The 22,112-nt window shown below is 36.9% G+C and overlaps 1 protein-coding gene across 5 annotated transcripts in view; it reads left to right on the top strand.

Annotated features, from left to right (window-relative positions):
• The window catches only part of STRN (striatin), a 62,274-nt gene that overhangs the window by 31,025 nt on the left and 9,137 nt on the right, over positions 1-22,112 (top strand). For 3 of the 5 annotated variants that reach the window (XM_062629516.1, XM_062629515.1, XM_062629520.1), the window contains exons 6-12: positions 6,165-6,300; positions 8,154-8,289; positions 12,223-12,333; positions 14,544-14,630; positions 15,186-15,329; positions 17,965-18,101; positions 21,844-22,019. In XM_062629516.1, the coding sequence (XP_062485500.1) occupies positions 6,165-6,300; positions 8,154-8,289; positions 12,223-12,333; positions 14,544-14,630; positions 15,186-15,329; positions 17,965-18,101; positions 21,844-22,019 (927 nt within the window). The remainder of the gene's footprint in view (positions 1-6,164; positions 6,301-8,153; positions 8,290-12,222; positions 12,334-14,543; positions 14,631-15,185; positions 15,330-17,964; positions 18,102-21,843; positions 22,020-22,112) is intronic. The other 2 variants (XM_062629518.1, XM_062629519.1) reach the window with 2 other exon arrangements.

The following is a 22,112-nucleotide window of genomic DNA, read 5'->3' as shown; positions in this document are numbered from 1 at the left end:
GTGTGTATGTACACACATATGTATGGATGTGTGTATATATATAAAACACTGTAAGTACATTATCTGAGTTCTTGCTAAGGCTTTGATCATTAGAACTATGTTTAAATTGCCAATAGGAACTTTTTAAAGAAGAATAGTCCTGAGTGATTTATCAGTCTCTCTCTGAAACTGATGTAATGCCTTTTTTATTCTATTGAACCACATACGGCTTCCACTGCCTATGCTTTACTTGGGCAAAAAGGCATCAAAACTCACCACTTCAGCAAATCCAGAGACCTTTCCAAAGATTAAACATTCTGAAAACCTTACCTCTATGATGTGCAACAAATCATTCCAACTGGCACTTCAGCAAGTTAATGCCTTTCTGTACCAGAAGGCATTGAATAACTTTTTTGCATCTCTAAATTTTATTAACACTGACCCATGTAATGAAAATGCTGCATACTGGCTGATGAATGTTGTGTGTTGACTAGCTTATAAAATGGTTTATTTGGTAAAATATCTCCGAATTTAAAAACTCGAGGTAACATCTACCATGAAAAAGATTTCCAAAACAGTATGTGAGAAGATAATACTGAATTAAAAGAAGAAAAATATCCAAAATCTGTTTGCCATATTCCTTTTACTGGTGGGGTTGTTTTTTTACACTTTTTTCCTGTTTGTCCCTGCTTCCACCTTGCAGTGACCTAATAGGCATTTCAAAGGTACGTGATTTAGGCCAGACCTGGATACTTCAAACAGATGCATTAAATTTGGGGGAGGTGGAAAAGAAGATAAATTTGGGGTTTATGTGAAGAAAGTAGTACCAGCCAATTTCATTGGCACAGATCTATGACTTTAAAGGCTGGAGGGATGCTTCTTGGAAATGTCACGTACGAGTCATGGTACAGAAGGAATGGGGAGAAAGAGACAGAGGAGGTTTGCAGTGGGTGAGAGAGAAGCAAAGAGAGGGGTTGTGGATAGCGAAATACCTTGTGAGAGGTTACTTCAGTTCTTCAGACACAATTTATTTTTAATTTTTATTCTTTAAAAAGCTTGTTTATTTGACATATAGTTATCTCACTAGATTTGGCAGAAGGCCTTTCCTTTTTAGATTGCATTCCTTCATGATTCCAATTTATATCCAAACCATTTTGTAAGTGTTGCCTACCAGTTGTAGTATGTATTGCACTGTTTCTTGCATTGTGTGCTGTGAATTCATAACAGGTTTCAAAGGTTGTGACAGACTGTCTAGCCTGTCCCATGTTCCTTGTTTGTAAATTTTGCTGATTTTAAGTGTTCCATAGTTTTATAAATTATCAGTTTGACATTTTCTGTGCTGCGTTACGAAAGATTTTGCATGGTATGGAAGATTTAACAAACTGTTCTTAAAGACAGCCCTGGTAGAAATACATTTGAATTTGCATGTATTTATGTATTTCATCCATTTCGAAATAGCTCAACTAGCCACATTGAAAAGACTGTGTTAAAACATGAAATAACTACATTCTATGGGGAATTATTAAAGCTTACGACCTTGCAGTAAAGCATTTTGACAGTAGGAAGAGCTGAGCCAAAGAAAATGGCTCGAGAAAGAGACTGCTAGAGTAGCTCTTTGAATGCTGGGTCATAACAGGCTTTTGCCTGTTACAGGCCCCCAGAAACATTTCTTAGCCTAAGCTGAACTTGTGTTTTTCTAGATTTACTCTGGTATTTCTTCCTGCTTCTGAATTTATCAATAAAATCTGGTTTTATGTAAGATAACTTTTGTATGCCTTGGATAAAACAAACAAACCAAAAACTCCTCTACTTTTTCATCTGGGGGAGTGAGTAGGACCAAGGCAATTTGGCCTTGTGGCTGGGCTGTTCATGGGAACAATCTGAGTGTCTCCCTGGCCATGACCACAGACCCACAAGAAGAAGATAATGAGAGAAATATTAAATGTGTTGATTTCAAAGAGAATATGTGTCTGTAATGTGGCTTTAGTGTAAGTTAAACTTGACTTTGCAATATGAAACATTCTGGTTCGTGCTGGGAGCAGGAAAGTTATGATCAATATGCTGGTTTAGTTCCACATAACAGCTTCACCTTTCCCTTAGGTTACGGTTTCTACCTTTCACTCAGTAAGAAACAGGATTTGTGTTAAGATCCTTAATATTCAGTGTTAAGAGCAAATAGAATACTATACGTTCTGCAAGACTGCAAGTAATTTGATGTCAGGGCTGGCTAGATTTTTACATGAAATAGTTGTCTTGAGCTGTGTCACTGTAGAGCAGAAATAGTACATGTGGAATATCCACAAATTGTATTTCTTAGGAATTTCATAGGAAGATACTATTATTGGGTTTAGTCTTGAGGGGCAAGGGTTTAAAACAAATCTGAACTGAACAGCTTGTAAAAGACAAGTTGGGATGAGATGATGGGATTTTCAGTGACAAAAAGTTCTGGCAACTTCTCCTGAGGAGAAAAGCAGTGTTGTAATTTCAGGTTTATGTTGCTTTAAGGGAGGTAAGTACTTCAGTTACTAGCCCATTTGTAACAAGAATTTTCCATTTTAAGCAGCAAGAAGTATCAGGGAGTCTCTCTGCCCCAAAACCTTTGCTGTCTCATTGAATAACACTACTGGAGAGGAGGATATAATGTAGAGTTAACAGTATCTGATAGAAGATGTTATATTGGTGAAATTAACTAATTATTTATTTACTAACTTACTTATTAAGGTTCACTTAGGAATTGGGAAGTCAACTGGGATGAACCCTCAAGGAAAGAAAGCAAGGTTAGGTTCTGGGGAGAAAAACATGCAAAGATGCTGTGGTTGTAGGGTACGAGGTACGACTGAGGAAGGAGTAGCAGGAAGGAGAGTCAGGACATGCAGCTGAAGAGCACAGGGTTGAGAAAGTCCTGCCAAAATCTGGTTACTGTGTGCACTCTGCTTTGGCAGCTTCTGTAGCTGCTCCTGCTGTCTGGGTTTTTTGGCTTGTTCTTCCCTAGCAGTTTTTCTTTAGTCAGTATGGCTGCGGAAGAGGGAAAAAGCAACGCCTAAGTTCTTGCACTTTGAAAATTATGTTCTCCCTTAACACATTTTGATCTAGAAGAACCCAATAAAGAGGAAACATCCTTTCTGAGACCTTTGTGGTTTTGGCTTTTTTTTCTGAGACCTTTGTGGGGGTTTTTTTGTCTCCCTTTATTTGCAGCAGGTCCTGAACCTTGCCGTTGTCTTGCATAACTCATGTCTATAATACTAATTAGTGTATTAGTGTATCTAATGCTAACTTGTGTATTAGTCCTTGTCTTGGGAGCTCCGTTCTGTTGTTTTCACCCAATAGTATTTTAAGAAGTATTCTAGGATACAGAAGCCCTGGAAATGTTGAGTTGTGTGTCTTTTCCTAAAATGGAATTTAAAGTAATTTATCTACAGTATCTCTGAGTATTTTTTTGCCACTTCTGCTTTATGTTGCTTTGTCGGTGATCCCATAAAGAGAAGCAAACTAAACAGATGGAAAATAATGAAACAGGCAAGCTTCAAATTGCCATCAAAGTACATTATATAAATTAGCTAAGGCCAGACATTTTCTTGGATAAATTTTATAGTATTCCTAAGTGTTTATGCTTTCAGTAATATTTAAATGCATTATGTTTATGTGCTGCTAAAGGATGCTAAAATACAGAGTTATTTTTGATTTGACTTCTAAAATTTATTGAGATACAGTATAGCAAGTCAGCCTGTCTGTCAGCTTGAAGCTTTCTTTTCCCTGGAGAACTTTTAAGTACTTTAAATATTCTGCACTTCTGTTTACTTTTTTTGGTTCTTTTGAATTCTTTCTTGGAAGTTATGCTGTAGTACAAATAGTCTCTTGTGGTAGTGTGCTGACTTTGTACATTTTTGTACTGTGCAGGAGTTTTGAAATACATGATAAACTGCTGTGTTTTCCAATGCCTGAGATGCCTTCTACCCCACCCCCCATGTAAATGGAAATATACAATTATGTATATATCCTACCCTCAAGTATGCAATAATTAATGAGACAGTTGAATTCAGATCAGATACTTAAAGTTTTAACATTCTCTATCGGTAGTCACTTTGTACCTCAGTGTGAGTGGGCCTGATTTAAGGTCAGATGAGTACAGAACCAAATCTAGGTGTGAATTACTGCATATCTTCGTACCTGTAGAAGGGTATCTGTCTCTTTAAAGCCAGTTCTGTTGATTAACATTTTATATTCTGTTTGTTACTAGTTCATACATTGCTGTTTACTGTAGGATGTCTGATAGTTGCTAATGTAGATTATCAGCCATATTGTTTTTACATGGTAGATTTTTACATGCAAAATATAGAGGAAAAAACAATGTTTTAGTCACCTAAAAATTGACCAGGAAACACAAAATTTGCTGAAAATCAAGAAGTTAGTCAAGTGAAGCACATTACAAATTTTGTCTTGCCAAGATTTTTGTGTTGGAACAGCAAAGTAAGAGTACCATACGATTTCTGTGAAAATGTACATTATTGCTACAGATTCGTGAGGTATTATGGTCTCCCAAGGTAGTCATTACTTAAGGAAAACTTAAAATATTACAGACTGCTTTCAGATTCGCCATAGAAACAAGAGGGTCAGAATACTGCAGGAAGCATGTTTGAGGTTGTTCTTATTTAAGGTAAGATAGGGAAAAGTGGAAGGAATATTCTCAGTAAAACCAGTGACCATAAAAACATACCGTACAACACAGTATATTATGGGGCTGTGTATGTGGAATTTCTAATGGCAAGTGAAATCTTTATTGGTATTTTTTGGCAGTGAGGATGACTAAATGAGAAAAGGGTAGAATAGCAAATTGTCTTAAGGAGGTGCAGACATACTGGGGCTATCAGGAAGTCACTCCTGCTAATTGTCATGTAAGCATAGAAGTGCCTGAATAGAGACTGTGTAAAGAAGAAAATGTGTTGCTTATCATGCCTTATTACCCATCAGAGCTTTTGCCCTTAGATGTTCTCTGCCATAAACCTTTGAAAAGTGTTACGAAGAAACATTGGGATAAGCGGGTGATGGATGATCAGACGTTTACGCTGCAGGGAGTTTAAAAGGCCATACTGTACAGGCTTGTTAGTTAATTGAACCTTTTGAAATGTGTCATAGCAAAACCAAAATGTAGCGTTAGCAGCGCACTTGCTGATCATAAGGGTGACTGTACATGACAATTTAGAGCAACAACTCTGAAAAGAAAGAGAGACTTCTATTGTTTCAGTGGTTGTGAAAATCAAGATGACGTGCATTTAGTGATGAACTATGAAAAACAGACAACTGATCAAAGGTAAGAAAAACAATAAAGCTTGTCTTTACTGCTGTAAAGTCATACAAAGAATGGACAAGGTTTTACCGGAATTAATCATTATAATTCAAACTGAATAATTTTGTTCACCACTTCATCTTTGAGGGATTGATGGAGAAGTGTGTCTTCTGCATCGAAAACATGGTACCTGGTGGTCATTATAGGATTGCTTTAATTGCACTTTCATCAGAGTTTTAATAATGGTTAAAGTCTTGCTTCTTGTATTCTTCCTTTTCAGTTGTTAGTATAACAATCCTTACACTTCCCGTTCAGAGGCACTGCCTGAATTTGTGCCAGTGCAGACATAATTTACCTAGTCTTCATCTGTTTCCTTATTTGTTTAATCCTAACATCTATGTCAATGTTAGTCATCAGTGATATTTTCCCATTATATTGTTTTATAGTGGCAGATTTACCATGTCTGAAAAGTTAAGCATTGTTAGAGCTAGAGTATGATGTTTCGCAGCCACATGAGGAACATGATATCGCAGCAGCAAAGTTTTCCTGTACCCTGATGTACATACGGGAGGCCAATTTAGTAGCTGTAGCTTATGTCCTTGTTGCTGAGGCTTTCAGTATTGGAAGTTATGTCAGTATTGAAGTTGCTTTTGGGGCACATACCAGATGAATCTTGCTTTAAAATGCTTTTCACATTAAAAAAAATCAGAGTGTCTGTTTTGGTAATTGCAGCTGGATGAAGAATAATTGTTTATTTTTTTAATCCGTAAACATTTTTAGCTATAGGCTTATTTTAGTGTCATGTGTTGTTAGACATCATAATACAGAACGGAATGCTAATTACAAAAGTGACTGTTACGATTTCTTTTGACTTATGGTGGTTGTTGTTGTTGTTGTTTAGGAAACCTGAATTGACTGACTCTGCCTCTCTGCTAGAGACCTTCAAGTTTCTTGAAAATGCAGCTGCAGACTTTAGTGATGAAGAAGATGAAGACGATATTGAAGGAAGAGAGAAAACAATCATTGATACTGCAACAGTGAGTGGAAAAAATAATTGAAAAGTTATGAAGAACAGAAAAAGTGAGATTAATGAGATGCCTGTATGCAGAGTATTTGACTGTGTATGTACACGTGCAAATCATTAATGCATCTTTATGATGGTCTGTCCAAGCATGTGTGCATAAGAGGGATTATGTATGCATTTCTGCGTTTGTGCATACAACTTAAGCTTTGCCATCTTTATTGCTTTAAGTTTTCAGTGACAGATTAATTTTTTTAAATTTTTCTTCCTACTATTCCATATTGCCTAATGTGTTTTATATATATTGAATACATTTTTTAAGGTAGCAGGTGTCCTTTTTTACAATTTTCAGCTAAGTTTGAAGGTAGTGTTTGTAACGTTGCATGTCAAAAATGCATTGTTTCTTGAATATTTGTATAAATGTAGTGACATCTAAAATTACTTGTAGAAATTTATCCTTGTAGGTTACAGAACTGAAATATCACTGAAATAAAATATAAAGAAATATTTTTCTTTAATAGTTTGTGGAACGAAGAAAAAGTATAACTGGAAAAACTCTACCAAGGGGTTAATAAACTTTTTTGTTTGTTTATTCAGTCAAATACCTGAAACTCCCTCTTGAGCTGTACTTTGCTGTACGATTTGGTCATTATTCAGTGAGTTCTGTTTCTTATCAATTGAAATTTGGAGTTAAGATGGATGTGATTGTTTCTATGATGAGTTTTAAGAATGAACACTTAAAAAAACTCATCAGTTTTAAAGAGGTTTTGAAGAGAATCTTTGTAAACTTGTTCCTGTCATCCATGGGCTGTGAACTAATGTCTGAGACTCTTCTGTAAAATCATCTGTAATAGAGTGTGTTTAATAAGTCTGCTGAAGGAATGAAGCTTGAAGTTTAGAATTCCTTCAGGTTTGAAATGGGTTCATTGTATTTAGTGGAAACAGTCATTAATCTTCATGATTAGGGATGTTTGTCTATGTATTGAAGTCTTTACAGACTGACCCTTAGCAAGGTTCCAAGTCAAAATATTGTGATGAAGGTAATTCTTTTTTTTCTCTAGAAGTAAAATGTATGATACAGATTTCATGTATCATAACTGTAAAGCATCTAGTCCATTTTGGTTATTGAGAGAAAAGTAAATTTATTGCAGAACGAATACAGTGAGGTCCTTCATTAATACATGTATTTTGTTTTTTACCAAAATGTGATAAATTTTTTAAAAGCTAGCTTACTTTTGAATTTGAAAGGGAATTGCAGTTTAAACATGGAGGTATCATGTTCAAATAACCGTAATATCCAAGGAGGTATCCAGGATGGACTGATTTTGCCAGATCTGAGCGAATGAAGTCTTGTCAATTGTGTTGTGGTTTGTTGGGTTTTGTTGTTGTTTTTTTTCCTAAACTTGTCTTTTGGTCCAAATTTAGAGCGGTTCCAGAGGTGAGAGTTAAGGTGGCTATTTTCAGAGAAGCAGAGTGAGTTTGGCTTTGCTGCAGTCCTTTCTACAGCATTCTGGGGGGTTGGTTTGTGGGTTTTGTGAGTTTTTTGTTGGTTTTGTTGTTTTGGTTTTTTTTCATCTGTATTAAGAATGTTTGTACTTTTCTGGTATTAAAATAGTGGTGTAGGTCAGTGTAGATTCATTAGGAATTGTTTTGTCACGAGAAGAAAGATCTACAGAAAAACTTCATTTTGACTTAAAAGTTTGAACAAAGCCTGAACACTTATTCCAGATTTACTTATTAATACATACTTTTCTGCTTCTTCAACAACTTCGTAGGATTTTGCATAGAAGACAAGACAGTACTGCTCGGTATAAAGGTGGGTGTGTGTAATGTAATTCACTGTTTTTGTTCTCCATTCTGACCTTTCAGATTGTAAGGAAAAGAGTGCTATCTGATAGCAGTGAAGACAGAGATACAGAAGAAGCTTTGAAAGAGTTTGACTTTTTAGTTACCTCAGATGAAGGTGATGGGGAATCGAGAAGTTCAGGAGATGGAACAGACTGGGGTAAGGAAATGTAATGGATTGTATGAGGTGTATAAGGATTTAAAAAAAAAGTGCTAAGAATACTTGGGTTTGATTGAGGTCTCTGTCACGATCGCAGCTTCTTTTGAGTATTCCTACAGTAAATAATTGGCAGACTGAAGTCCTCTTGACATAATGTTCTCCTTTTTATGTATACTGCTTTAATATAAGGATTCTTCAGGGGTTATGCTTCTTTTCATTGTCTTCTTCCTTTTCTTTAATAATAAGGCAGACAGAATTTGAATTTTATGAGTGGAGTTAATGTGTTTTTCCAGTGACCCATGCTAATGAAGGGCTCTGATAAAGCTGTATTTTACAATTACGACATGAAAGCTAGTTTGTCTTTGCTTTCTCCCACTTTGATACAGAGAGTAATGTGAGTCATAAATACCGAATTCTTGTACTTTCGTTGTGTGTTAGCAATTTGGGTGATATGTACTACTCAGTTGTTCAAAATTTCTTTCACAATCTACCAGAATAATACATCTTTAAGCCCTCTAGTCAGAGAGAGAGATTTCATAAACTGTTCTCTGTCCTTTGAGGTTCATATCCTGCAGCCCAGAATGCCAGCATGCTTTACTTTGACATTATTATGCATAAATATACTGCATAGGGAAAGGAAGAAGGAAGCAAACTGGTTAAATATCATGATGGGGAGTTATTTTCTCCCTAAGCTGCTCTGGAAGGTTTTAAGAGTAAGTGGACACAGAGGGAGCTGTGGAAGGTGAATGGGAAATAATTTATCTTTATAATGGAACTGCAACTTTGACAGACAAGCCATCATAGCTGTGCTCTCACATGAGCTAACAGCTCTGAGATACTGTATTTCACTGAACCATGTTTAACTCCTGGTTGGACTCCAGATTAATGTTAAGTGTGGTGTAGTCTCTGCTTAAGAGGATGTGTCTCACTATAGTTACATACAGCAGTGAGTATTCTGTTCACCAAACAAATTTAGGAAAGTTATTGTCTTTTACAACAAAAAAAATTATTAGGTTGTTCAATATTTTCTTCAATATTAAAATTTTATACCTCTACACTTGGTAAGTGTACCTGTTTTTGTGTCACTGAAATTAATATGCCAACAGGAATTTTTTTGTTCTCAAATTCACACTTCTGGTTTATTTTTACTTTCATTGATGACAGCTGAGTACAAATAAGCAAAAGTCTAACATTAAAAATAAATTGTCACAGAAAGTAGTAGTCTCATTTCTAGAAATACTAAGGGTTTTTTTGAGTTATAGATGTCCATGATTTTCAGTTACTTGTTTCACAACCTGTCTTTTATGGTAATTGCATATGAGAGTAAGCTTCTTCAAGGAACTGCCATTATGAATCACTTACATTAATTTGATTTAAGCAAAACTGTTAAATGTAGCATATAACAGTGATGTTGTAAAAAGAGGGTAGAAGCAAACAGAGGAAGTCCTTGCTTTGTTTTTGGATCTGAAGTGTTACTCATCAGTTACAGTAATCTGTTGAACCCATTTGGCTTAAAAGGTCCTCAGAAGTGTTCAGGTAATTTTTAAACTATAAAGGACTTGCTGAATACTAGTTCAGGATCCATTTGTGAAGTTGAACAGAACCTGTAGGATGCAGGAAGCATCCTGGGACAGTCGGTAGAAAATTAATGCATGAAGTATTTTCCTGGCAACAGTACAGTCTAATATAAATCCATTAATTTTTTTTTTTTTTGTTGAAGGAGAGCAAAAAATCTTGTTTAGCCAGGGAGGAAAAGCATGATTAAAACTTACAATGTGGTCCCAGAAAGAATGCATACTTGTTTTCTCTCAAGCATATAGTTTCATACCTTTTCTTAATGTAAGTTTTGATCATTAATGTTCTTCATGCAATTTTTTTATTAGTAGTAGTACTTAATTGGGCATATGTAGTAAGAAGACATGACTTAGCCCACAGACTATCTTTTTTAGAGTCTCTCTTCAGCTTATTAATATCTCTGTCTTTTCATAGCTGCTGCAAAAAGACTAATGCCTCAAGACTTTGGGTCTTGAATTAATCTGTCACTCATGAATGTAGTATCGTGACTGAAGAATTCAGAGGAGTGAGAGTTCATCTAGTCCAACCTTCTGCTCCTTTTCATTTGCAGCAGGTTACTGTGGCTGCCTTCTCGTCAAGTTTTGAGTATCTTCCAAGAAGGGAGTTCCCATAAACTCTTCGGGGCAGTAGAATCACAGAATAGTTTGGGTTGGAAGGGACCTTTGAAACTTACATAGTCCAAACCCCCTGCGGTGAGCAGAGATAACATCAACTACATCAGGCTGCTGAGAATCACATCCAGCCTGGCCTTGAATGTCTCCTGTATTCTGGTACTTGACTGTCCCTGTGTTAAGAAGTATTTTGTCCTTCTGTGATGCAAGTCTGATCAGAGTCTGTCTCTGTCTTCCCTGCACCTGCCCATTGGGCATTTGTAGGCAGCTCTAGGATACCTCTTTTGCTATTGCTGAACGCTCACAGTAGTTTCAGCCCATCCTTTTAGCTCATCTGCTCCAGTTGCCTTAACCATCTTAGTGGCTCCGCTAGACTTTCTGTGCTATGTCAATACTAGATACTGAGCATTATACTTTCAAGGCTTCTCAGTGTAAGAAATATTATACTGTAGTATAAAAGGTGTGCTCTCACAAATGCCCTCACACTACTGGCTACGTTTTTGTTAATAGAGCCCAGGATATGGTCAGTGGACTTTGCTGCAAGAGAATGCTGCTGATTCCTCTTCAATTTGATGTTGAAGAAGGACCACCTAGGTCTTTTCAACATCGTTAATTTCTAACAAATCAGTCCCCATAATAACACATGTCCAGCTGTGTATTTTCTGTCCAATGATAGTGGCTCCTTCAGGTTGTGATTGATAATGTTGTGCTTCCTCTACAGGCATTTAGTGTCTGCAGGTTAGTCTGAGGAGAAGTTTATTATTGTTCATATTTTAAAAGGTCTAGAATAGTTTATTGATGTACAAAGCAAACTTAGTCTGAAAGGAATTAATTTTTAAATAATAAAGTTGAGATTTTAATGAAGAAAGCAAAACAAAGAATTTAAAAGAATTTTGCAGCTGTAATGGTCATGAAAATAAATATATTTGAGGAAAAGCTGTATTACCTCCCTTCTCTCACAAATTACTTTTTCTAAGCTGCCTCAATGCAGTCTTTCCATAGATGGAAAAAATTGCTTTTTTGTATGTGAACTCATGTAAGGTGTTCAAAATCTCCAACTACCATACACTGGAAGAATACTTCTCTGTATCTTGTCGCAGGGGAAGCAATTTGAGAGAGATTTAAAAATAAAAAAGGGGGATTTGTTTTTTTCATTAGGCACATTGAATTTTTTTTGATATTTTTTCCAAAGACTAGTAACTCGGGCCTTTTCCTTTCTGTGAAATTTCATGGCTTTAGTGCTTTAAGGTTTTATTCAAGAAAACCTTGGTGACATGTATACTATGTTCCAAAATTATTTAAATGTGCTGCTACTTTAAGTGACAACATAGCACAAAGACAATAAAATGAGGTTTTGAAATGGTGCAACATCTGATTTGTGAAGTTATGTTGACCAGTAACATAGCTGCTACTGCTTCTAGATATAGTAATTCTTTCCCTGGAGGAAAGAAAAAGCTGAAAAGCGTATCCTGACTTTTTATAAAGTAAATATTGCTTACATTTGTGAACAGCTGTGTGCTTGGTTATAGAAATTAGGCATGTGAAATTTCACCTAATTTTTTTGTTAAATTCTGAGCGAACAGAAGTGGAATGTGAGTAGCAGTTTTACAGCTTTCACAAGCTTGGTGCTATTTTTGTCTGTTTAAAATAAGACAAATGCCATTGACAGCAGCTGTTACCTCCTTCAGTGGAGATCACTTGGTGACATTATTGAAAAAGGATGTTTCATTTGTTTCACTTTGTTTAGAAAAGGAAGACCAGTGTCTCATGCCTGAAGCTTGGAATGTCGACCAGGGAGTAATAACCAAACTCAAGGAACAATACAAAAAGGAGCGCAAGGGGAAAAAGGGGGTGAAGAGTAAGTGGAAAACATTGCACCTTAAAATCATAAATCTCACATCTTTCACACCCTTAATTCTATCTCTCTTTCAATGTTTTCCTAAAATTACTTACTCTTTTACTTTGCTGCTCCTGACTGCTTTCCTGTTCACCAGTTCTCGGGGGTTGAAATTAATGACAGTCTATCAAGTTACCTGATAAATAGTTGGATTAGATATGACTTCTTCCAACCACGTGTTGGATTAATTAAAAACCCTTCCTTCGAGCATGGATTATACTTCTGTTACTCAGAAACGTAAATTTGAAAATGCATTGGTTTAATACTTCATACTTTAATATAGAAGACTTCAGAACCCTTTCTTAGCTGAAAAATGCCAGTTTCACAGGAAGAGTTAACGTCTGGTGTGTAAATAAAACAACCCAAAAATAAACCAAAACCAGAAACTGTCTTGAGTATCCTAGTAGATGACAGAGGGAGAAAACAGGTTAATTTCTACCCCTGTTTATACTTAACATTCACAACATGAAAGCCATGCTGTCATCATAATTTGTTATGCAGGGCTCGAAATAGGAGGTAACTCTGAACATCAGTTTATTTGTAAATCACAGGATTTATTTATTGATGTTCAGACCTGTGGTACTAGCCTGTAAAAATGTTGGGTATTGTTATCTAAACAAAAAACTGTGATCAGTATCTGAAATACAGTTTCTAGCCCTGTATTGTATTTTTGTTACGTTTCTTGAAATACAAATGTTTTGTAAAATCTGTTTTTTGAAAAGTGAGCCTTAAAAACTTTTTGAATTCAGATGAAATGCTTAAAATGAAACACTGTATTCACAGCTATGTTTCAAACATCTAGCCATATTGAGAAGTCATGTGTGAATGATGTAAATTAATAATATTGTCTGTAGTCCAGTAAGGAATTTGAGGGATGTTTCTCCCTTTGTGGGAAGATGCTTATGAATACTAAGGAAATTCTCACTTCCAAAGAGACATGCATAATACTGCAAAAGATGTGAGATCCTCACATTGGGGCTGGCTTGTTTTGTTACTTTTTCTATTGATACTGTGATAAGCTGCTGCTCAGCAGTTGGTTATGTTGCTGAAATAATGCTATCAAATACACAAACTAGCCCTCCTGTTTCTAATGGAAAAAAAAGTAAATCATTACCGTAGTCTAAATTTCTGAAGTGATATTTTTGTCATCTTTGGAACCATTTGGAAATCAATTGCAAGTCTGACAAGAATCTGAGCTGTCCAACTAAAGTGTTCATGTTTCACAAAATTGATTCTAAATTTCTTTGTAGTTAAGCTAGAGAGGGCATGTCAACGTATGACTTGAGTGAAATTGATTTTTGTAGCTTGTCTGTAATTTTTAAAGTATGCAGACATGCCATGTAGTTCAGGGTGAATAGCTGCAGGGTTAACTTAGCAGAAATTATTTAACCAAACTGTTGAAATTAATTCTTAAACAGCTGCTGTGCTTTTTATTTTTGATAATAAGGCAGCACTTGGACATCCAGTGCTCCTTCATGAAGATTACTGCTCAGTACATTTGTAGTACCTTTTGGATTGATTTGATTGGTTTGATCTTGAGAGACCAAATGGTTTACTGCAGTACAGAAATTAAGCATCTTTCCATGGACAAACCATCTTTGGAAGGGCATCAATACAGAAAAATCAGGAATAATCACAGCCTGTTTTCAGCTACTCATGATATTGCACATAGTGAAGAAGAATGTGAGGAAAGAAGTCTGGGGGCAAAAGAAGGGACTAAATATCTTGATGTTAAATTGTAGAAATTTTGTGACTTATGTCATAAATGGTGGTTAAACACAGAGCTGCCACCAAGTAAAATACTTTTTTTATAAATCAGATATGGTAAAACAATCTTGCAAAATCCTACTTACTGCTTTCATGAGTCAAGTAATACTTTTGTGACAGACAAATTAAATGCAATTTAACTTGTTATCTGTCATAATTAGGGTGGTCAAAGTAGAATTTGTAACTGCATTAGTAAGCTTTCGATTTTGCAAGGCTGTAGTAAACACTCCTGTGAAGTAATAAGAGAATAGAATCATAGAATGGTTTTATGAGAGAATACATATATTAGAGTACACTTCTGTGTTAAAGCTGCTTGAAAATAGCTGTATTATTTACTGGTCTAGGAAAAAACATAATGGACTATGGGTAAGACATTTTCCCATTCTTAATTAAACTTACAACAGGAAAAACTACCGAAGATATGTTTCAGCCTCAATCCTATATAAAACAGTCAAAACAGGGATGTGGGAAAATGATGGAGCAAAGCACAGGTAAGTGTCCAGAAGGGCATGGGTCTTCACCATACATAGCTTCAGGAAGTAGGCCAGTGAAGCCAGTTGCATTTATATTTTAATATAACTTTTTGGATTATGTAGTTCACGATACTACACTACTGCACAAATAAATTTAAAATAATCATGTTGTCATAAGAATATGATGCACAAAGTACCTAATGCACAAATTTTAAAATATTCACAAATGTCAGCTATTGTTTCAGAACAGTAAATATTCTAATAATCATTGTGACTCAGTTGGAGGCATTCTTCAGCATCCTATGCAAGTAGCAGTATGAATTTATAAATGTGGGGAGAATAATGCGTTCACAAGTCTCAGTTGCTTCTGTCACTTTCTTTTCAAGAAATTCATTTCATGCTGGATGATTAGTTACCGCTAAAAATAGGTGCTCATTAGTTTTTCTGTGGTATCGTTTCTATGCAAGGTAGGATCCATTGTTGCATGTGCTGCTGTAGTGTATCTGATATAAGTAATGCCAACATGAGCTGTGCATAAACCGTTTAATTTTTTGTGTTTTTTTTTCTGGTTAGGGCCCAACAGGTCAAAGCTACAGGATATGCTTGCAAACTTGAGAGATGTTGATGATCTCCCTTCATTACAGCCATCTGTTGCACCTTCTTCTAGGCCCAGTAGCTCAAGGCTCATTGAACATGAGATAAACAGGACGGATGAAGGTAAGCATTAAAAATGTGCATACACCTTTGTAAAGGACCGATGTTTATAGTTACTTTTTAAAGATTATCCTCTAAGACTTTTGTAGCACTTTACGAATACTGATTCAGCACTGTGAGTCCTAAGTGCAATAAACGTCATTCCTATTCCTCCCCTTCCAGTCACTGTTAGTGAGGTCAAGACACCTGCTTACTTAAAATCTTCACTGAATGCCTTTGAACATGATGGAAAAAACTCATTTGGCACTTGGTGGCTTTGTAATACGAGGATCTTAAGTCACTTGCTTTTGTTTGTGCTCAGGCCTGGTGGTGAAGTGTGGAACTAAGTCTCGTGATGCAAGAGCATTTGTTTTTTTCACATCAACATAACTTTACATTCTATATACATACATATACACACACATATCATAGAATCACAGAATGTTTGGGTTAGTTCCAACCCCCATGCCCCAGACAGGGACACTTTCCACTAGACCAGGTTGCTCAAAGCCCTATCCAACCTGACAGTGAACACTTCCAGGCATGGGGCATGTATGTGTTCTTTATATGTGTGTGTTCTTTTTTGGTTTTTTAAGTGCAAAGGTAGAGGCTCTGGAGCTGAATGCAGGTGGCTAGGTATAGCTTTTAAATGCACGTGGTAATTGTGTAGTGAATCATACAGAACAATTTACAGCTTGCCAGTGTATTCATTTCCATAGTGTGTTCCAAAAATTAAAAATTACTCCTACAGGCTAGTTCAAGTATGCAAAGCCATGCATCTTGGCAATAAGGCACGTTGTTACCTTCATTAGTATTACGTCCAAAAGCTGCTAAGTCATCTGTTTAATTCAATGTTTGAATTGCTATATATGCAGCATAATAAAATAAATGTATGAGGCTATAATAATTTGTAGAAGATCATATATGGTCTTTATTTAAATGGTAAATAAGTCTTTTGAAAATTACCAAAAATGTGGGTTTCAGTGAGCAGTCTTTCAGTGTGTGTGCAAAAGTAGGTTGGCCAAGTTATAATTAAGATGCGTAGAAAGCCCCGCCATGTGGCATAGTTACCAAAGATCTCAGTAGTTCTATTTCCTACATGCTCAGTGATTTATGAAAGAAGGGAGTAACTTAGCAACGCTTTGAGAAGCGGAGGAATTTTTTGTTGGATGTTTCCCTTCCAACTTGTCTCACATGTGCTGAGAGCCATATTAGCAGACCTCTAGTTTTGTGTCCTTTCAAGAGTGGGTTTTTAATTCACAGACTGAGGTGGACTCTCATTAAATGGGAAGAGGACAGCTGATTGCTCTTAGTCTGAGTTCAGTATTAGAAACTACTAGCTGTGTGTTCCTTTATAAATCTGAGACTATATTTTTGGCATACAGGTTTTTTTATTCTAGTAACTGCAAATACGATCTCCTATATGTATTGTGTGTTAAGTGGAATATTACATCGTAGGTTCAAAAGACAGAAAAAGAGAATGGTGGTTTAGACTTGAGGGTGAAGAAGGTCAGAGATGTTTGTGATTAAAAGGTAATAACTGAGAGGGTTAAACACAGAGATCAAAGGGCTTTTATTTAATTCTAAAAAATAATAGAAAGCAAACAGGACACTCGATAGTAGTGTAAATATGGAGTGGAAAGAGCATGGAAAGGTTAAGTTATTTTATGCTGGTGGAGAACTGAATAGCATCTGAACCTGATGACTTTGGGACAAGGTGGGGAAGCAGCCTGAACGGATCAGGCTATTCCTTGTAAAGCATTAGTTTGGTTGGTTTGAGCTTAGTAGGTGCTGTTAGACCAAATAAGACACAGAATGAGATGGTGTTTCCTTTTCTCTCTCCTTGGTAGCAGTGGTATTTGCCAAGGCTTGTATTTACAATGGAGCTAAAGGAGAAAAAAAATTAAATTTACTGAAAACCCTTGTAATTTGAGACAAAAGATGTATAAAATTGAGTGAAGTCTCTCATGTCCAGAAGATTGCATTGTAGACATGCTTTTGGATATGTGTGGACATGGTGCTAGGAAGAAGAGTCCAGCTGCCCTCACCAGCTATTCCTGTCTACCTGTTTGCTACTTCCCCAGAGCCTATTTGCATATTTTATAGCAGAGTTAGGGAAGGGCCTGAACTTTTCTGTGTTCCTTTTGCATTATATACAGGTGAATGATAGTGTACTCTTTTCCACTTAAACTTGAGAAGAAACTTCTTCTCAGTGAGGGTGACAGAACACTGTAACAGGCTGCCCAGGGAGGTTGTGGAGTCTCCTTCCCTGGAGACATTCAAAACTCGCCTGGACACATTCCTGTGTAACATTATCTAGGTGTTCCTGCTCCGGCAGGGGGATTGGACTAGATGATCTTTTGAGGTCCCTTCCAATCTCTAGCATACTGTGATACTCTTCCCTCCTGTAGTTAATTACACTTAATGTCTTGAGTCATGCACACCTGAAGTGTAAGTATTACGTTCAGAGGGTATTGTTTATTGGTAAGTACAGTGATTATCTCTAGAATGGTTATTTTTTTATGCATTTTTTTATATGTTCTTGCCCTCAGCTACTTGAGATGTTTAGTATTTGGGAAGTGGAAAGTATGATTTTATTAATCAGTCTTTTATAAACCCATGTTTCAGGATTTTTTTGTTTTGTTTTGTTTTCTTGCAGTGGAAGCTTTAACATTCCCTCCTTCTTCAGGGAAATCTTTTATTATGGGAACAGATGAAGCCCTTGAAAATGAGCTGGGTCTTGGAGAACTGGCAGGCCTTACAGTAGCCAATGAGGCAGATTCACTGACTTACGATGTAAGTGGTTATTAGTAGAAACTCAAGGTTCTACTGTCTATTTGCTGAAGGCAGATGCAAGTTACATGTGTGTAGACTCAGCAGAAAACATTTCCCTGATAAAATTATGCTGCCAGAGAATGTCACAAATTTTTACTTGACATATCTGTTCTTCCCATACATAACAGCCTTAAAGCTCTCTGATAGAGATACAGCTGTGTACTTGTAACCCCAGTGATGCTGAGCAAAATTAGAAGTAGCATGGCCACCAGATTAAGGGAAGTTAATGTCCCCTCTGCAGGGCGCTGGTGAGGCCATAACTGAATGCAGTTTTGGGATTCTTCATTTCAAGAGGGTTGTAGAGAAACTGGAGAGAGTGCAGTAGCATTTTCCTGTTGAGGAGATGTTAAGGGAGTTAGTTTTGTTCAGTTGTCAGGAGGCTTATGAGTGCTCTAGTAGTAACCTAGAGGTACTGGAAAGATGCTTACAAGGAATACGGAGCCCAGCTTCTCCATAGTGCCAGGTGTTAAGAGGAAACAGTAGCAACTTATGGAAATTCAGGTTGGACACTGGGGGAAAAAGTACTGCATAGGAGGTGGTACTGAAGCGAGTTAATGTCTTTTTTGGTGACACGGATAGTGGGATTGAGTGCGCCCTCAGCAGGTTTGCTGGTGACTCCAAGATGTATTGTGCAGCTGACATGCTGGAGGGAAGGGATGCCATTCAGAGGGAACTTGACAGGCTGGAGAGGTGGGTCAGTGCAAACCTTGTGAAGTTTAACAAGGCTGAGTGCAAGGTCCTGCACCTGGGTCGGGGCAGTCCCAAGCACAAATACAGGCTGTATGGAGGGTGGCTTGAGAGCAGCTGTGAGAAGGACTTGAGGTGTGTTGGCTGACGGAAAGCTCAACATAACCCAGCAATGTGTGCTTGCAGCCCACACTTGAGAATATTGACTTCTGTTTGTTCACTTGTTAAATGCCTTTATGAAGCCCTGTGGTCAGGAATTCATAGTCATGCTTACCTCAACTCTTACCTTTTTCTAGTGCTGACAGTTTAAAAAGAGTTATTTACGAAGCTTCTTGCTTCTGTCACTGTGCTCTTTATTGAAGAAAAATGAAAGGCTAGTTTTTCCATTTCAAATTTCACTGTATGTGTAGCTAGCTTACAAATAACATGATGTGGTTTTATTTTGGACTGCTTAATACTTTCTTTTAGCTGCCAAATGTGAATCAGATAGGATTAGTGGAAATCTAGTATTTTCTTTTAAGTGGCAATTTTGAATCATATGGAGAGTGAAGTTGAAAGATTCATGTGAATTGGTCTTTAAATGTGTTTGCCCTCAAGAGCTGTGGATACTTTCCTATTTCAGTCCCTTTTGTCCTACTGACACTATTACTAGATTCTTCTAAACCATGGCAGCCTCATTTAATGGCTTGAGTTTTTTGCATGTTGCGGTGGCTGTCTGTAGATTAAAGAGTGATTTTCACCTGGTAAGAGAAATTATGAATTTATTACTTAAAAGATAATTTTTTTCATCTGGTGGGTAAGTTTTCACAATGTCTCACAAGATTAAATTTTCCTGCTTGCTAGCCAGTACTCTCAAGTTTATCTTTTCTTTTTCCTTCTTTTATATATTGTTGTCCTAACAAATGTTCGCTTTGGTTGGTTCTGGTTTTCTGACTAGTCTTCTGAGTAGATCAAGAAGCTTCATAAGATTATAATAGGCTGAGTAGCGTACATGAGAACGACAGAATCATTTCATTTAATATTATATATTGCATTGGAGTTTTGGGACTTTGCAGTAGGTTGTTGCTTGATTTCCTGCAACTGAACAAGACATGTGTCTGTAACTGTACTTGCATATCATTGCTGTCTCTGGAGTTTTCAAGTTGTCTGTATAGACACAAATATTGCTATTAGTGGTAAATCCATATCAGGTGCTAATTTTGGGGTTAAGCACACACCACCCCCAGCAACAGCTTTTCAGGTCTCAGATTACCCCACTGTTGTATTTTAGTAGGGAGAGAGAAAACAAGGCTGGCTGCTGCATTAGTAACCCAGCTTCTCGCAGCTTGTGAGAGGCTGGTGGGTGAAGAGAAGTGATGGTGCAGCCAGACAGGTGGTGTGTCAGGGCTGGGATCTATTTCATCTATGCTGCTGGCTGGTACTGCACTCCATCTACTTCCTGATTTATAAACTAATAATCTTGGACTCCTTTGGAAGAACATCTTTGAAGCAATTGGAGAATATTATACTGCTAGCACTGGCATGCACTGTTAGGCCATCTGAGGTGTCTTCGTGGCTTTCGCAGATGTGATGCAGGACCTGTGCTGCTGGTATGGGAGCTGGAGGGCAGGAAGGGTTCCCTCCATTACCTAATGGGCATTAGGTGTCTGTGTTGCCAAATTCCTCTCCAGGTATCTGTTAATACTCTGTATGTCTTGTAGCCTTTTAGCTGAGACATTCTTGGCCAATCTCCAGAAAATCTGCCAGAGCTGCTGACTTTGCAGTCCTGCCTCATCCTCACACCAGCTCAGGCATTTGTCTGTTCCCTCATTGAGCCAACTCAGCTCGGTAAACTGGCAAAGAAATTGACTTGTCTCCCTGAGCAAGACAGTGCATAATTACTAAGAAATATGATGAGGCTAAACATGCTGTTTGTTACAACTCCTTTCTCATTGTTTAAAATCAATAGAACCTCCTAATTGAATTATGTTTTTATTATTAAATATGAAAGTAACAGAATTTAAGAAAAGGCACTTCTGTTCTTAACCAACATCACCCTGCCCCACATTCCAGAATGTAGAGTGCTGAAGTGGCTCAAAACAGTTGTCTCTTACTTGCAGTTAATGATACAAAATCATTTGGGATTATCTGTGGCTTTCAACATAATGAAATCGTCAATATTTGCATTACAATTGTTTGTTTTCCTGGTTTTCCATAACCACTATCAGAGTGGTTATGAGATGGTAAATTCAACTACAGGAGTGTTGACTGTCAGAGTGATAAAACTCTGTTTAGCATTTCAAGTCAACGTTTGTTCAGAGGAGCAATGTTGAAATAACTTTTTTTATTTATTTTTTTAATGATCTTTCTGTTTGGATCTGCTAAAATGCATTTATTGCCAAATAATTGTGTCTGTATATATGATAACTTACTGCTTTCCAGTTACAGTGTGTAGCCAAAAGTCTTTTTTTTTTTTTCTGGCAAGCTTTACTCGTCTTACATTATTAGAGAGCTTGTGTTGCCTTAGGTGTGTAAGTTAGGTTGTGTTCCTTTGTGTGCTGCCAGACACTCCTCTGTTTCTCTTAGATCTTTATTTCAGAGATGCCATGTCAGTGGTACTTTGGATATTCAGGGACCACAGCTTGCTTGAGTCAGGCCCAACGTTAACGAATGATCCAATATGTATAGACAAATTTCAGATACCAAACTGAGTTCACAGCAGTATCGGTCACAAAGGTACTTCTCAGCTTTTAAATTGTGTAACTTAACAGGCATGTGGAGTATTTCAGATTTGCACAGAATTTATTGCTGTGGACTTGACATTACTTGTTGCCTTTGTGGAATACATCTGTGTTTGTTCTCATTTTGAATTGCCTGATCAGTGTTACAAATGGACCGTTACTCAAGAGCTGGTTGTTATGAAAAGCGGGTGAAGTAATTTGACATCTTCTGAAAATGCCAAACTAAATTTCTCATTTTTCCCTTTCCTTGTGCCTTCCAGATTAATTACAATTTTGGCATGTTTTTTTTCTGTTAGATAGCAAACAATAAGGATGCACTGAGAAAGACTTGGAACCCCAAATTCACATTAAGAAGTCACTTTGATGGAATAAGAGGTCTCGCTTTTCATCCGGTTGAACCAGTCTTAATAACAGCTTCAGAGGACCATACATTAAAAATGTGGAATTTACAAAAAACAGCCCCAGCAAAAAAGTAAGAATGTTTTTACTTTGTTTCAAAAATCATTTTCATTTATAAAGAAGAAAAAAATATTGTAGATTCCACTTCACTGGATGGCTCTTGGAT

The sequence above is a fragment of the Pezoporus occidentalis genome, unplaced genomic scaffold, assembly GCF_034315485.1.
Source record: "Pezoporus occidentalis ecotype Australia unplaced genomic scaffold, CSIRO_AGI_Poc_V1 ctg34, whole genome shotgun sequence".
Lineage (NCBI taxonomy): Eukaryota > Metazoa > Chordata > Aves > Psittaciformes > Psittacidae > Pezoporus > Pezoporus occidentalis.
Note: the sequence above shows the minus strand (reverse complement) of the source record. Positions and strands in the feature narration are given on the sequence as shown.